General features: G+C 40.3%; 1 protein-coding gene across 1 annotated transcript in view; it reads right to left on the bottom strand.

Moving 5' to 3' along the window:
* NSMAF (neutral sphingomyelinase activation associated factor) overlaps window positions 1-16,163 on the bottom strand; it is a 2,091,028-nt gene that overhangs the window by 1,423,447 nt on the left and 651,418 nt on the right. The window contains exon 9 of the mRNA XM_044065485.1: window positions 8,913-8,965. Within this exon, the coding sequence (XP_043921420.1) occupies window positions 8,913-8,965 (53 nt within the window). The remainder of the gene's footprint in view (window positions 1-8,912; window positions 8,966-16,163) is intronic.

The raw sequence follows: 16,163 nt of genomic DNA, 5'->3' as shown, positions 1-16,163 counted from the left end.
TAGGAACAGGTTGAATTGCCCTTATAGAGAGCAGGGATTGAACTTGTTTTTCTGCCTCAGCCCACTGGTTTGGAGGAAGGTCTGGGAACCCTTTTGGGGTTAGCAGTGAGTGGAAGTAAAATTTGTACCCCTGGGATATAATGTTGAGGACCCATTGGTCTTTGGTGATGGAAGTCCAGATTTTTGCACTTTGGGCAATTTTACCTCCTAGGGGCACAAGCAGTTGGGCAGAGGTGGGGAGTGGAGTTGAGAAGTCATTGGGAATTCTTCCCATAAGGGGGTGGCTTAGCACTCCTTGCTTTGGGGGTGGGGGCACTCCATTGCTTAGATCTCTGCATACCCTGAGACTGTAGTCTGGGTGGCCTGTTTCCCCTGGGTCTAGTTTGAGATGACCTGGAGGGGGCTGGGACGGACCAGTGTTTCAGGGGGCAATGCCTACTGAATCTAGGAGGCTGCACTTGTAAGAATTCTTTAACTGTCTGCATAGATTTAGCTTTTTCTTCCATCTTTTTAAGAACCTCTTCTGCTTTGGTGCCAAACAGATTGTCTTTGTTCAAAGAAGCGTCTAATAACTTTAATTTGACATGGTCTGGCAAGGTCTGCTCCTTAAGCCAAGCATGTCTTCTCAGTACAGAACCAGTGACTGCTGCCCTGCAAGATGCTTCTAGGGCATCAAAGTCACACTGCAATGTGTGCTTGCTGACTTGGCTTGCAGAATGCATAAGTTCCTGCAATTCTTTATTTTCTGCACAGTCTGTAAAGGTAGCTACTTTTTGCTTAACAAGTTCCATAATGTGTTGCTGATACTTCAGCATGTGAAACTGACAATTCAAGGCCCTAATGGCAAGAGTTGCAGAAGTATATACTTTCTTACCCCATACGTCCAAAGCTTTGGAATCCCTGTCCGAATGGGTGGGATTCTTAGCTGTAGTTGCCTTGATACCTTTAGGCCCCTGGGAAATGATCTCTGGGTCAGCAGTAGGAATTTTGAAAATTAATTTATGAGAGTCAGGTACTTTGTAGTACCTCTCTGGTTTCCTAGGAGCAGTGAGTAATGTATCAGGAGTGAGACTGGATTCCATAAAGACATCATCAACAACTTCCAGGACTGGGGTATTGCTAAAGGCCTATGTTGTGGCAAGTCTAGAAATTCTCTGAGTCTCTTTTTGGACTGAGGATAGTCTTGGCATTCCCAATGGAAATGCTCTCTTAAAGCATGTAAGGTTTCACCAAAAGAAAAATCCTCAGGAGGAGAGGCAGAGGGAATGGATTCCTCTGCATCTGAATCCTCATAAGCAGATAAGTGCATGCCTTCATAATCAGAAAGCTCAGCGTAGTCGGACTTGGTGTGTTGAACCTGCTGGAGGCTGATCTCTTTTCCTCTTATCAGGGAAAGGCTGACTTCCATTAATCAGCATAATAAGGTCTTCAACCATTCTAAGCATTTTATGTTGTGGCAAGGGAGCAGGTGCATGCACTTTAGTCATCAGTTTTCTAGGCGTAGCGCATACTCTTGGCCTTAGAAACTCAGTAGATTTAAACAAAATTGAAGTTGTCGGTTTGTGTCAAACACCGGTAGTGCGAAGAACTTCCTCAGAAGCTGTTGTCTGCTCAGAGGCTCCGGACCCATCCAAGGTAGTAACTTCTGCAGGTTCCAAAGTCGAAAAAGAGTTTTGCGGCATACCGGACTCCAAATGGGTCTCGGTAGAGGCCTGCGAATCTATTGAAGCTGGTATCAGGGGCTGCAAAAGCATCTCACTGAGTACCGGTGAACTGGTGACTAGCTTAATGGAAGCGTCATAGGCAGCTTTGGACCTGTGCGGTCTGTGTCTTTATCCTTACGTTTTTTTGGGAAAATCAGTAGTTGGATGGCTTACTGAAACCATTTTGGAATATGGAGATCGAGAGTGAAAGAATTTAGTGACAATAAGGGCCTGATGACAAATGGTTCGGGTGTTAAACAAAGCACAAAACCGACAGCGAGGTACGTCGTGGTCTGGGTCTAAACAGGTGATGCAGTAAGAATGAAAATCTTGGTGTGCATTTGTTTTCCACAGGCGAGACAATTGTTAACTTTTTCTGACATCTGTTAGAGAAACAAAAAAGGATCCCCAATGGGGTACTTAGCTTCAGAAGACTTCAGGATGATTCAATTCGCAAACGAAAACTCAGGTAGCGGCCGACTGGCACTCATGCAAACTGCTTCTGGTTCAGGCTCCTTGGCAAAAAAGACTGATGTACTGGGGTTGGCTGCCAGTTTTTATACCCATGACGACCTGAGGTCAGACCTATAGCGACAGCAATCAATGCAGAAATACTAAGTCTCTGGTATTCGTGCCGACTGAGGGCTACCTGCAGGCAGATAACCGAAGTGTGATGACTGCAACAGTGAAACATGAAGAACATCTGAAAAGACTTGAGCAAATTAAAATGGAGAAAATCTGCATTTGCAGCAGGATATACCCCTGCATCGTCTTATAAGGGGATTTTGTCCCACCTCTGCACAACCCCATTCTCTAAATGGGAGGAAAAGCCTCCATAAAAAGAGTGAAAGGGCAATAGCCTGCTTAAAAAAAAAAAAAAACACATTACTGTCTCTACAGTGGATATAAAAATTGTACACACCCCTGTTAAAATGTCAGGTTTTTGTGATATAAAAAATTAGACCACAATAACACCAGTCACTTTTGGCCCAAAACTTTCAGGAGTCTGTTGGAAAGCTGAAGATGAAAAGGAATTTCACCTTTTAATACAACAATGTCCCCAAGCATACATCCAAAATCAACAAAAGAATGGCTTCACCAGAAGAAAATTAAAGTTTTGGAATGGCTCAGACCTAAATCCAACAGAAAATCTGTGGGGTAACCTAAAGAGGGCTGTGCACAAGAGATGCTCTCGAAATCTGACATATTTGGAGCACTTTTGCAAGGAAGAGTGGGCAAATATTGCCAAGTCAAGATGTGCCATGCTGATAGACTCCTACCCAAGAAGACTGAATGTTGTAATTAAAGCAAAAGGTGCTTCAACAAAGTATTAGTTTAAAGGTGTGCGCACTTATGCAAACAGCTTACTGTATGTTTTTTATTTTTTCCCCTAACAGATTTGTTTGTTTTTCAACTGAATTGAATTGTACATGTTATAGGTCACATTAAAGGTGGGAAAAGTTCTGAATTTATTTATTATAGTCTCATTTTTTTATTTTACAAAAACCTGGCATTTTAACAGGGGTGTGTACACTTTTTATATCAACTGTAAATATACATAACATATCAGGATCTCAGTTCTCTGAACCAGACAGTAAAAACAGTAAACACAAACCTGACAAATCATTATTTCCTGCAAGAATAAACGAATCCATCACTAAAGCCTGATGGCCTGACGTATTGTTCTACAGGCAACCCTGCAGTGACAAAAAAGGTATCTGCAGCGCTGCTGAAGAGTTGTCCAAAACCTCCTACTGATGTAGCACAGCACAACAGTTTTCTGTATAACAGGAAAATTAATCCAAGAAGAGGTACATCTCAAAGTCTGCTACAACCACAAGGGGAACGAAGGAGGCAACGTCCACTAAGTGTCCCATACTTAATTGGAGATTCAGTTTGAGCATACCCTTTATGGCAGTATGAATTTCTGAAACAGTTGTTAGTAACTAGGATATAGCAAGCTTTCTACCTGCCAACAGAACAAAAGACCTAATATAGTCTTAAGGGGTCACTCCAGAAAAGAGGAAGGAGCTCTATCAAGTGCTGCAACTATGGAAAATGTTTCATTTCGGTAAGGTTAACTCCAAAAGATGACCAATCGTCTGAATAAACAAACTCTGGAATATTTTAAAAGAATCATTAAGTTTCTATATTTAAAGAAGAAGGGCCATGACAGCATAAACCACTTTTCAAACATTAATCTTTCACCAGTGGGAGATTTTGCATTCTGTTGCTTATCTGCTTTGTCTTACTCATAAGATGCAAACTCCAACAAATATCAATCAGCTTTTCCATGTCAAAAATGCCTGTTTCAGACAGCACCTCCTGGTGCTGGGGTTAACTCTCCAGCATCTGCTGTAGTTTGCCAAACTGTGAGAACTGTTCAGATAATAAAACAATGGGATTACTGATGAAAATATACAACCACATAAGACAGACTTTAAAGGGCTGTCAGTTTTAGATTAACTCTTGCCAAAAGGTACAGTGAAATCTAGAGACGTAGCTAGGCTGGAGTGAACTGGGCACCCACCCTAGGAACAAGATGCCAGGGGGCACACCCTTCATACCAACATGAATTTTCTAAAGTGCTTTAGTGCTCTATGTGTGGTTTAGTTCATTACTGTCTTTCAGGAATGAATGCTGATAATGCATTTTCAGTCACGGCTTCATTGCTTCCTGTTAACCTTATCAAGCTACTTGTTGCATTTACAGCAAATAGTTTTCAACTGTTTAAAGTAGAGAAAGGGCCTTTTGTTGGTACTCAAGTATGAGAGTACTTTTTTTTTTGGGGGGGGGGTCCTCAACTTAAAGGCGAGAGATTATTAGATCAGGGAGTAGCCCTGGGCACCAGAAAGGCTAGAGACATCTCTGGTGAAATCTATCAAAATAGCCAAGAAATACAGAACAAATGGAGCAAGAATGGACTGGAGACATGGGATTCCTACCTTCTGCATACTGGCATTATGGGTGGGAGTAATGTGGCAGTGGACCCATATATCAGCAGATGAGCCTGTTGCAGTGAAATAAACACAATGCTTTATTAAACATCAGAACAGGCAAGGCAACTTGTAAGTGAGGTGCATATAAGCTTGGATCTTGAAGATATTGTGTCCTCATACTCTAAAAATGTCTCTATCCAACACTTATGTATATATTTCACACATACTGGCAATGCAACAGAAGTCGCAAGCAAGTGCAGTCTTTTACTATGTGACTTGTTTCATTCCCCCCAGGAATTTATAAACTCAAATGCCCTGGATCAACTGGTCAACACCCCCACCAGAGGTGACAACATATTGGACCTGATCATCACCAATATGGGTGACCGGTGTTCCACCCCGGAGGTCAACCCCTCGCTGGTTAGATCTGACGATAAACTAATCACTCTGGGTATCCATATTCCGCCCCCACCCCCAGTCAAAGAAACCACCTTGAAAAACTTTTAAAAAGCAAACCGAGGTGGAAAGTTTCAAAGCCACCATGCCAAAGGATAACGCTGTCCAAGCTGCAAAATCCTTTACTAATGCACTCTACGGGCACCTACAAGAATGCATGGATCATGCTTATCCCAAGCAAAATCAAGACTCACTCCTCCAAGAAAAAAGGAAACCAGTCTGGTGGACCCCTGCCATAAACAAGCTATATAATAGAAGGAGGAAACTAGTACAGAAAAGAATAAAATCCCAAGAAGGGAAGACATCCCTGATCAGTATCAGCAAGAAACTATGATCCCTCATAAAATCATCCAAGGCTAGCTTCGAAAGAAAAATTCCCAAATACTCCAAATATAACCACAAGGTATTCTCTAGCTATGTCAAGAATCTCAGTGGCAATTCTCAGATCTGCTCGGAGTTGGTGCACAATGGCACAAAATACACTGAACCAACCGATATCGCCAACATCCTGGCAGACTGGTTCAGTGCAAACTTCACCCACCTCTCACCCCCAAAAGGGCCCATAACCATACCAGAAGAATGTAGTGCCCCTGAAATCATAGGCACTCAGGTTAAAACAGCCCTCTCCAAAGCCAAAAACACAGCATCAATGGGACTGGACAGTGTCTCAGGCTGCATCCTACACATGCTCAAAGAACTAATCCCTCACCTAAACACACTGTTCAAACTCAGCCTCTCGACAGGCTACATGCCCACAGAGGGGCACATAGCAATGGTTACTCTGCTCCACAAAGGTGGAGCCACAACAGACCCCGGGAACTATTGCCCTATAAGCCTGACTAGCTTGGTCTGCAAGGCTATGGAGCACATCATCATGGATCTCATAAACAGAGACATTGGGAACCTCCAAACACTGGACCCTACCCAGTTCGGCTTTGTTAAGGGCAGATCATGCCTCCTAAACCTGGTGGACATTTTTGAGGCAGTTACCAAGGCTATAGATGAGGGAAAGGTGATCCACACAGCCTACCTAGACCTCGCAAAAGCCTTCAACAACATTCCCCATTCAGGTATTATAGACAAGCTCACCAGCCTGAACATAAACCCCTACGTCACGAGATGGGCTGCCAACTGGCTCACGGACAGAACCCACATGATAAGAGTTGCGGGAGCTAGGTCTGACTAAACCGGTTACAAGTAGTGTTCCCCAGGGCTCAGTCCTAGGACCCCTCCTGTTCAGCATATACTTCTCAGAGGTACAGGCAAGCACAGAAGGACTATGGCTGTCCAAGTTCGCAGACTACTCCAAACTAGGGGCTATAACTGACTCTCCAGCAGATGCAGACATCCTCCAAAAGAGTCTCACTGAGACAGATACCTGGTGTCAAAAACCATGGCCACAAGCTAAATGCCAAAAAGTGCATAGTCATCCCCTTTGGAAAAAACAAAGTACCCACAAACTACCACATAGGTGGCAGCCCCCTAAATACGGAAGACGTAATAAGGGATCTGGGGACCCAAGTAGATGGTAACCTCTCCTTTGACAGTCACATTGCTAGAGTAGTTAGCAAATCCTTCTATGTGGCCCACCTAATCACAAAAGGGTTTGCATCCAGATCAAAAAAGGTCATTGTGCCCCTCTACGCATCACTCATCAGACCCATCATAAAGTACAATGCCCCATTTGGGATGTACCTTACAAAAGACACCTGCACCAGCTGGAAAGACCACAGAAGTACCTCACCAAGAGGATCACTGGCCTCAAACAGATGCCCTATGCAGCTCGACTGAAGAAACTCCAGCTGTACTCGGTTGTATACCACCTACTCAGAGGTGATCTCTGCCTGACATACAAGGCCATGTCCAAACCAGAATTGATGGACATGCTCCACCTAAAGAAAAACCATATCCCCTCGAGCAACACGCTCTAGGAATCTAAACCTCACCACAACAATAAAAAGGACATGTTGGTGGGATAGATTCCGGTCTCGGAGACTTCCCATGCTCTGGAACAAGATTCCAATCTACATTAGGCAGAGCTCCTCACTAACCCTTTTCAAGAGAAACCTTGACGAGTGGATGGGAAACAGAAATTTTACTCCAGGGATTACTTCAATGGCTCTGCTGGACAGAGACACAGGGAACTAATCTAAGGGGGTGGCGAAAGCCAACACATTCCGGCTAGGCTTATAAATGCTTTCGCGCAGATAGCCTAGTATCTACCTATGAACCTATAAGGGGAGGTAAGGCTGTTTTACTGACCCATCTCGAATATGGGCTTTCACTTGTTGCTGCTGCTACAAGTAACAATTACCTGCACTTCAAAAAGAGTATACCACTACTTCACTCTCAAAAGGGTTACCAAAGCACTTTGTCAAAGAAATAGCAGATCTATCCATCTGCAGTTTAAACATAAATCTTACAGCTCCGGAATAATACCCTATTCTTGAACGCATGCTTTCAAGAACAGCATTGGCAAATTATGTCAGATCAGCACTGCGTAGCTGAATTTGTAGTGTTCCAAACTAATCTTAAATTCAGAGATACTGTGATCTCTGCCGAAACTCATGTAATTTGGTATCTATTATCTGCAAACATAAGGATGATCAGCAATTTAAAATATTTTTGTACCCATAAGAGTGCTCCTGTTAAACAGAAAGAAAGCTGTACATGCTTGACTAATTTCCCAACAGTTTTTTGGCTACTAGCAAGTGTCAGTGACTGGACATATGGTACACCTTCGATGCTGGGAGATCAAAGACTGTGTCTTCTTTTTCCACATCAGGTGTTTGGATTTATTTTCCAACAATGGAGTGACAGTGTATTGCATTTCTGAGTGAAATGTTAAGCAGAAGTTCTGTTTGCCTGAGTTGGTGTAAGCTCAGCTGCATGCAAGAGATCCCATGGTACATACAAAAAAGAAAAAGGGAACATTCACAGTGCCTTGACCAAATTTTCCCTATTCGATATGAATACCACCATAAGTCTTCCCTGAAAGGGGCCCGTGGGCTTAATGGGACTACTCCCATGAACAAAAGTATGCATGCATGCATAAATAAAATAATGCTTACAGTTTGATCCTATGTTTACTATACTGTCCTGAAACACTATGGATGTTTATTTAATATTGTACAATATCCTGAAATGTAAGATGTCTTGATGTACAATTTGCATTGTGCTACTCAGTTCTACTCTGCATTCTAGCTTAAGCCTGGGTCACAGAAAAAGATGGTACAAAAATAAAATAAAACTATACTGTTCTACCACGGAGGTATTTTTCAGCGTATTTAAATTTTGCAACAGTAAAATAACAGAAACAAAACATCCACATTAATATGTATCTACAAAGTGGAAGGAAGGCTGCAGCAGAAATCTAACTGAGGGAGGTCTTAAGGCACACAAATCAAAAGCTGAATAGTTCATAGATAAATATGATTCATTATATAATAGATAAATATAATTCAGTATATAAAATGGAGTAGGGCTTACAGTACACACATAAAAGTACTGCCAAATAGAATGGTCTGGTTCAGAACTTCATCAGTGACCTAACTCCCCATTAATGCCTGTGGTAGTGGTAATAGCCTGTAGCAGCCCTGCCACAAGACCGCACAAGTTGACCCAGAAGTTAAAAGTCATACAAAGACTTGAGATGAGACAACTCTGTGAAGAAACATATCAACTGAGAAAGAATATCAAAACATGGCAAGCAATATAACTGCGTAATATGTGCTATTTTTCAGGTCTCCTAAAATTAACATTGTTGTTACCATCTACATATCTTTGCTAATTATGTTCAAATTTAAGAACATACCTATTTTTATCAAATGAAGATCGAGCCAAGCGAGACTGTAATATAGCAGTTATCTACAATATAGACAAAAAAATGATGATGTTAAATTATTATTCAGTGAAAATGGTAACCTGAATATTTCTATGGATGAAAATAGGAAAATCACACCAAGCCAAAGGTTAAGTAAGGGAGCAAAAACTGAAATGTACATATAAAGTGACAACAGGTAAGTAAAACAGCATTGCAATGTAATTAATAAACAAATAAGAATGCAAGAAAAAAGCAATAAAATATTAAACTATGCAATGTCTGCTACACAAAAACACTTATTTTAGCCAAAACTGCTTGGAGGATAAATCTTATTTCATAAATCATGTAGCCTTCCAATTTCATGTTGTTATATTAACTCACTCAATGTATTTTTGTTAAATTTTGCACTGTATGTCCAGTTTTATGTCATATTTGTGGAGCTTCCCAGCCCGGGTTTCCGCTGAAAATGGATCTCTGACCGAGTGGACTTTCCCTGTTAACAAATGTCAATAAATAAATAAATAAATAAAATATAATTTCAGCTACAAAGGATACAATTAAGCACAGAAGATGACAAGCACAAGATATCTGGAAACAATACAGTACTCCAGCTTTTCTCAAGTGATAAAGTTAGTCTCCCTGCGGAAGCCCAAGAAGTTTGGAAATGCTGTGCACATAATGTGCTAGCTATTTGGTAATGTTGCTTGCTACATGGGGTCAAGATAAAGGCAGAAAGACAAATGTAAATGAATATACAAATTTTACTGCAAAGTTTAAAAAATACGGGTTTATATTTTATCTTCGAAAAGTCAATTCAGCGAACTGCATTTTACATCGAAATGCCATTCAGCGAACTGTTCATAGTGAGATCACAATACAGTGAAGATCAGAAAATTAGCTCTTTCCTCACACTGTAGCGTTATCTCGGAGTTGGTATATATAATTCGGGGAGGTGCGAACTGAATTTTCGATGTAAATGCCCTTTGCTGAACTGACTTTTTGAGGATGTGATATAGACCCAAAAAATACTACCTTAAGGAAAATCATAGTTATTTCAAGTATTACAAGCAGAAAATGAGTGACTTTGATCAATGACGAGGGGTTCATTTCATTGTGATGCCTCTCATTTCCTTTGTGGTGATGCATTTGTGTGTGTGTGTGGGGGGGGGGGGCTGTCAGCGGTTTCTGAATGCTGAATCATATCTTGTTTTTGTACAGGAGGCCCAATATATCTCTGATGTGGTAATTGGCAAATGACAAGTACCTAGAGAAAATTATGTGCTCAATAGACACATAAAACTGTTTAACTTACTGCCATAACTCATTAGCAGCAAGTTTGTGAAACTAAACCTAAGAAAAAAGACTACTTCAGTTCTGGATTAAATATTGGTATAAGTAACTATTCTCATTCAAGCATGCATTTGTTGCATACATACAGGCCACAACCTCTTAATGCCACATCATCAGTGGTATGAACTATACATTCATTCAATCACTGCGAGTCAGCATACATACACAAAAATCTGTGCTTGCTCACTGTATAGTAAGGATGTCTCTATACCTCTTCATATCTGTATAAACATCCATTAGGCAAAAAGATAATCACTGCACAACAGTTTTTCAGTAAAGGCAAAAATATAGTTGTTGTGAATTACTCTGGTAGGTAATAAAGATCACCCAACCATATGTGAAGTAGGATTTACCCATTCCTGGCAAAATCACCCACTCAACCTATGTCCTCAGGAGTAATTACACAGTCTCTGTGGGTAAATCCCACTTCTACAGCTAAGCAATGATTACTATAAATGTCCATAAAAAGAGGAATACATAATGCGTTTCAGATGTTGTGAAAGTGAAATAGGGCTAGGATAGAAAAGAATATTTTGTTTCCCACTCTTGCAAGTCAACATAGTATCAGATGCTAACTACAAATAATAGCAATCTGTAACAGCAAGATTGTGAGTAATGAAGAAGACACTGTGAAGCAGGAATGAGTTGCATATAACAGAAGCAAGACCTAAAACTGGTTTTGTGCATTTCATCCCACCTGTGTGAAAAGGAGAGTTTGAATTCCTTTTTAATCTGAAAAAATAACTTCAAGGAAAAATTTAAGATAACAGCTTCTTTCCTACCTATTGTTTTACTCTACAAGAGAATACTCCTGGATGTATCCTTCAGTGGATATCTTCTCTTTACTAGCCAAAATTCTGTATTTTTTTCAGGTAAAAACCCATGTCTGGGGATACCTGTACACCTTTTCCAATGCACACCATGACAAATGGTTGGTACAAAAGAAGGAGCATCACCACTACCTACTAGTTCACAATAATTCCATCAGCAAACAGCTTCCTGCAAAGTAATAAATAATGCAGATCTGACACCACATTATTAAATAAGTAATATCAAAACATGTGCATACATGACTAACCAGAAACTGCAAAAGCAGCAGCTACTAGAAACTAAATATCAGCAAGAGGCTGTATGGAAGGTATTCCTTTTTTGTAAACACCTTTATTACTTGTGACATAAGTAAATGTCTATTTATATAAAAGTAATAAATTGTATTACATTAACAAACATACATCATATATACTTCTATGGGTCTACTTGATATGGTCGACATTTCACAATGTCGAAATTCACATCGCCGAGACCATATGATCGACATTTGAAATGTCGACCATACAAGTAGAACATAAAAAACAAAAACAAAAAAAAACTTACCTTAACACTGCTCTGCCCCCCCCCCCATCCCCCCCGGAGCTTAAATATACCAACTCAGAGATCGCACTACAGAGCGGAAGTGGAAATCTTTCCATTCCGCACTGTAGGAAGATGCCAGCTCCCCATGGTCGACATTTCAAATGTCGATCATATGGTCTTGGCCATACGAATGTCAGCACTGTGAAATGTCAACCATTCGAAGGGGACCCATTTCTACATATCATAGAACCTAAGCAACATTACATAAATTATTCAATTACTGCCCCCTTTTTTTAAACAAGTCTTTATTAAAACATCACTTACGACATAAGCAATCATACATTTATATAAATGGAAATGGACCACACTGGCACAATCCTAGTTGTAACCATTTTACATCAAAAGCATTCTGACACACTCCCAGTTGCAAACATTATACATCACTTATAATCTACCCAATCATTTTCAAACATTACTTAACTCATTTAAGTCCTGCCTTCTTTTAAACCTCATTCCTCCCCTGTATGCATCATTCCCACAAATCCCATTTTTCCAATGTAGTTGGCTTCTACCCTTATCTAAAGATCTCAGTTCCAGTTGTTTTATCTCTGTTACTATATTCACTAATATAGTTGGTTTAGATTTTGATTTCCATTTTCTAGTAACTGCTTTTTTGGCAGCCACCATAATTAGACACAGCAAGGTCTTACCGTGTCTAGGTAATTCTGATTCTGTATCACAGCTCAGGAAAATCATCTCCCTCATCAAACCAATCCACCCACCCAGCATCTCCGACATTGTATCCCACAAGGAATCTTAAAAGTCTGCCAACCCACCGCACTCCCAGAAAATATGTTCCCAAGTACCTCTTTCTTCCCCATCACACCTCCAACATTTGCCGTTTACCTGAGGAAAAATTATCTGGAGTCTGCTTGAGGTATAAAAATACCTATGTAAACATTTTCAAGCAAAAATCCTAAAGCTTCTAGCTTTTGTTGCATATTTGGGGGACATACATATATCCACCCATGTTTCTTTGTGAATTTCTTATCCAGTCCCTCTTCCCAATCCCTTCTGACTGCCTCAACTAATTCTTATAGTTATCATGCAACATTTTATATGTTCTACTAATTATTCTTTTTTAAAGGCAGCTTCTGTTCTAGATTCCATTAAAAACTCTACCAGTGCTGGTCTTTCATTTAGGACCCCCTTTTTTTTCTTTGCCTATACTCTGATATCAATCCTTGATGGAGAAGGCAATCTCTAACCTGCAGTCCAAATACATTTTTGGCCTGTTCCCATTCTACTATGTTTCCCCTCTCTAGTTATTTACTCCTAATACCTTGGTTCCTTTGCCAGTTTTCCCCAACAAATTCCAGCCCCCTCGTGCCTATTATCTATAACCCTAACTGCAGTCATCCCTATCAGTAGAATCTCCTTTGTCTATTCCTCTGTTAGCTTAGTTATAGCTTAGAATACTTTCTGCTACTTTACAAATATAAATATTCTGTATGATTATTGTTGTTCTCCTTAAAGGTCTGCATCCAAAATCCCACATTCGCCTGGTTTCTTGAGCCCCCCCCCCCATTTCAACATAATCCCTTTCCTCTTTGAATTATAGCTTTCTGTTTGTGCTATGTATAGGAGCAAAAACTGTGTAGCTTTGAAATACCCCTTCAAATTGGGTAATCCCAATCCGCACTGTTCTACTGGAAGAATCAGCTTATCCCGCTTGACCGTTGCGGTCTTCCCCTCTCAGATAAAGTCCTTCAGCCCTTTATTAATTGCTATCGACAACTTCACTCCTGGTTGATAAAAATATGCTTGACGTGTACAAGACTAAAAACATTTTGGCTGCTTGTATCTTACTATCCATATCCTTATAACAAAGCTTCCATTTTTTCAGTTTTTGTATTATCTTTTGTTTAGTTTCTTCACACATATCCTTAGCTGCCACACTAGAATAATTTTTAATCCATACTCCTACATATTTCATTTTAACTTGTCCCCATAAATACAGATATTGCTGAACCAATTTGTGTGTGGGTACATAAGTTACCACTATTGCTTTTGCTTTAGCTTCATTAATTTTGTATCCCGAAAAGATTTGAAACCATCTCAAAATGTTCCACAGCACTGTAATGTCTCTTTCTGGTTTTGTCAGGTATAAAACAACATCTGCAAACAGAACCAGCTTTTCTTGAATACCATACCAACTATAGCCTTGAATTTCTGAGTCCCTTATTTTCTTTGCCAGTGGTTCTAAATATAAAGCAAATAACAAAGGGGAAATAGGACACCCTTGCCTGGTTCCTCTGCTCAAGCAAAAATCATCAGAGAGGACCGCACCCATTTTTAATTTTCACCTCCGATTCCTCATATATCCTCATAATTAACCTTATAATTTTTTCAGGAAATATAAATGCTTCCTCGTCCTGCTCATAAAGTCCCAGCTTACGCTGTCAAATGCTTTCTCTGCATCAAGACTTACCAACTGAGCAGCCATGTGCTCCAGATTGTGCAGAACACTTCACATTTGTGATCGATTAAGCCCACTGTTCTGCTGTTCCGCAATGAGCAGCCATTGCTCCGCTTTGTGACTTTAGGGATCTTGCAATGCAGAACGGGTCTGCTGGGCTTGGTTTCTGCTAAGTGTATCACTATTCTCAGGCTGTGTCATTGTTTTACATTACTGTAAATATGGGCCTCTGCATTTACAACTGCCATTTTTTGTATAGCTACAAGTAACGATGTTATTTCTGAAGGATGACTGATGTTAAAGTAGTTACACAAAATAAAGAAAGCTGTAGGGCGTACAACATTTAAAACTGCAAGATATTTGTTCAAGAAGGCTACATGAAAATATCAGAGCTGACTGGCTTAGAGATACATATGAGCTTTGTTTGAATGCTTGTATTTTTGTATTTAGTGTTTTTACTTGGAATGCCGCTTGGTTACTCTGATGTTAAACCGAAGAATAATGATGTCATATTTAGTACTCTGTGAAACAATAGTAAATACAATTGATGTGCTTACTTATAGTTGAATAATAAAATAAAAAAATCAGAAGATTAATCTACACCCCCCCGATTCACTCATATACTTTGGGGGAAATTTAAGATAATCTCTGATTCCTTGCAGTCAGCTAAGTGACATAAGATATGCATTGTTCTACCTTCTTGACAGGTTGGGCAAAGTGGATATCAAAGAACAGTCAAGTTCCTAGATACAACGTGCTTCTGCGTATTAGCACTCAACCGCTCTCTTTTTTGGGAGAATTTCTGTCCCTGGCAGTTTCTGCTCCTAGAGAGATTAATGGCTTAAGCTTAGAACAATGTAAGTCTGCTATCAGGCAAGTATGAAACGGATACAAAACGAGTAATAAGTTCTGCAGACAAAGATAGAGACAGCTGGCCATAACTCGGATGGGAAAAATAAGAATATTTATTGTGCCCTTCATGTACTTTGAGGTCTTGGGCAACTTCTGAATGTACAGATCCTGAAAAAAAAAAACAGTAAGGAGTTATGTCAGCAACACTTTTCTTACTTTCATGCCTCTGTAGCAAAGAGAACAAGAAATATGTTACTTTGTAGTCATGGTGGGAACTGCGACTTTAGAGAGACTTGAATGTTAAAGTAATAAACAGACGCAGGAACCTAGGGTTTAGCTAACCATACTTGTACTTAAGTGAGTGCATTCTTTCTGAGCATATTGTAGAAATGTTACATGTGCAACAACACAGAATGCTTAGAACATTTTAAACTAGGGTCTAATAAATAGTTCTGTCCAAAACATGCCTACCTACTAGGAATGTGTTTTGTAAAACTAGCCTTTTTGGCTATAATTGGCAACAGCTGAAAACAGCAAGTCATTTTCTGAAGAATGTATGGGCAGCAATTTAAGGACAGTACATTAACAATGGGGTAATGTAAGCCATGGTGGTGCAATGGTAGCATTGTCACCTCACAGCAAGAGGTTCTCCCGTTCGATTCTCAGCTAGAGCACCTTCTGTGTGGAGTCTCTGCATGTCCTCCCCGCGGTCGAGTGGCATTCGAAAGACATGCGTAGAAAGGGCATGCCTTCATTGAAGGTTGGGCATTGAGCTGGCACCTCTGCACCATAAAAATCAACTGCGAATAATTAGCGGACCGGAGTTCCACTGTGGCAACCCCTAACAGGGAGAAGCCGAAAGAAGAACATTAACAATGGGGTAACATTGACTGATTGATTGAAAAGCAGTAGACATCTAAGAGGCATAGTACATTCAATGTTTGGGAGGAAAAGTTTGTAGTGAGTGACATCGAATAGGTTCATAGGTTCATAGGTTTGTACTAGGCTATCTGCCCTAGGGCATTTATAAGTCTAGCCAGAGTGTATGTGGCTTACACCACCCCTTAGGATGAGAATACTACGCCCTTTTAGGGTTTAGTTTACTATGCCTCTGTCTAGTAGTGACACAGAGATGACCCCCGGGGTAAACCTACGATCTCCCATCCACTCGTCGAGATTTCTCTTGAATAGAGTCAGTGAGGGGCTCT

This window comes from Protopterus annectens, chromosome 3.part0 (genome assembly GCF_019279795.1).
Source record: "Protopterus annectens isolate FY-2018-M chromosome 3.part0, PAN1.0, whole genome shotgun sequence".
Classification (NCBI taxonomy): Eukaryota; Metazoa; Chordata; order Ceratodontiformes; family Protopteridae; genus Protopterus; species Protopterus annectens.
This window is presented reverse-complemented; position numbering and strand designations above follow the sequence as displayed.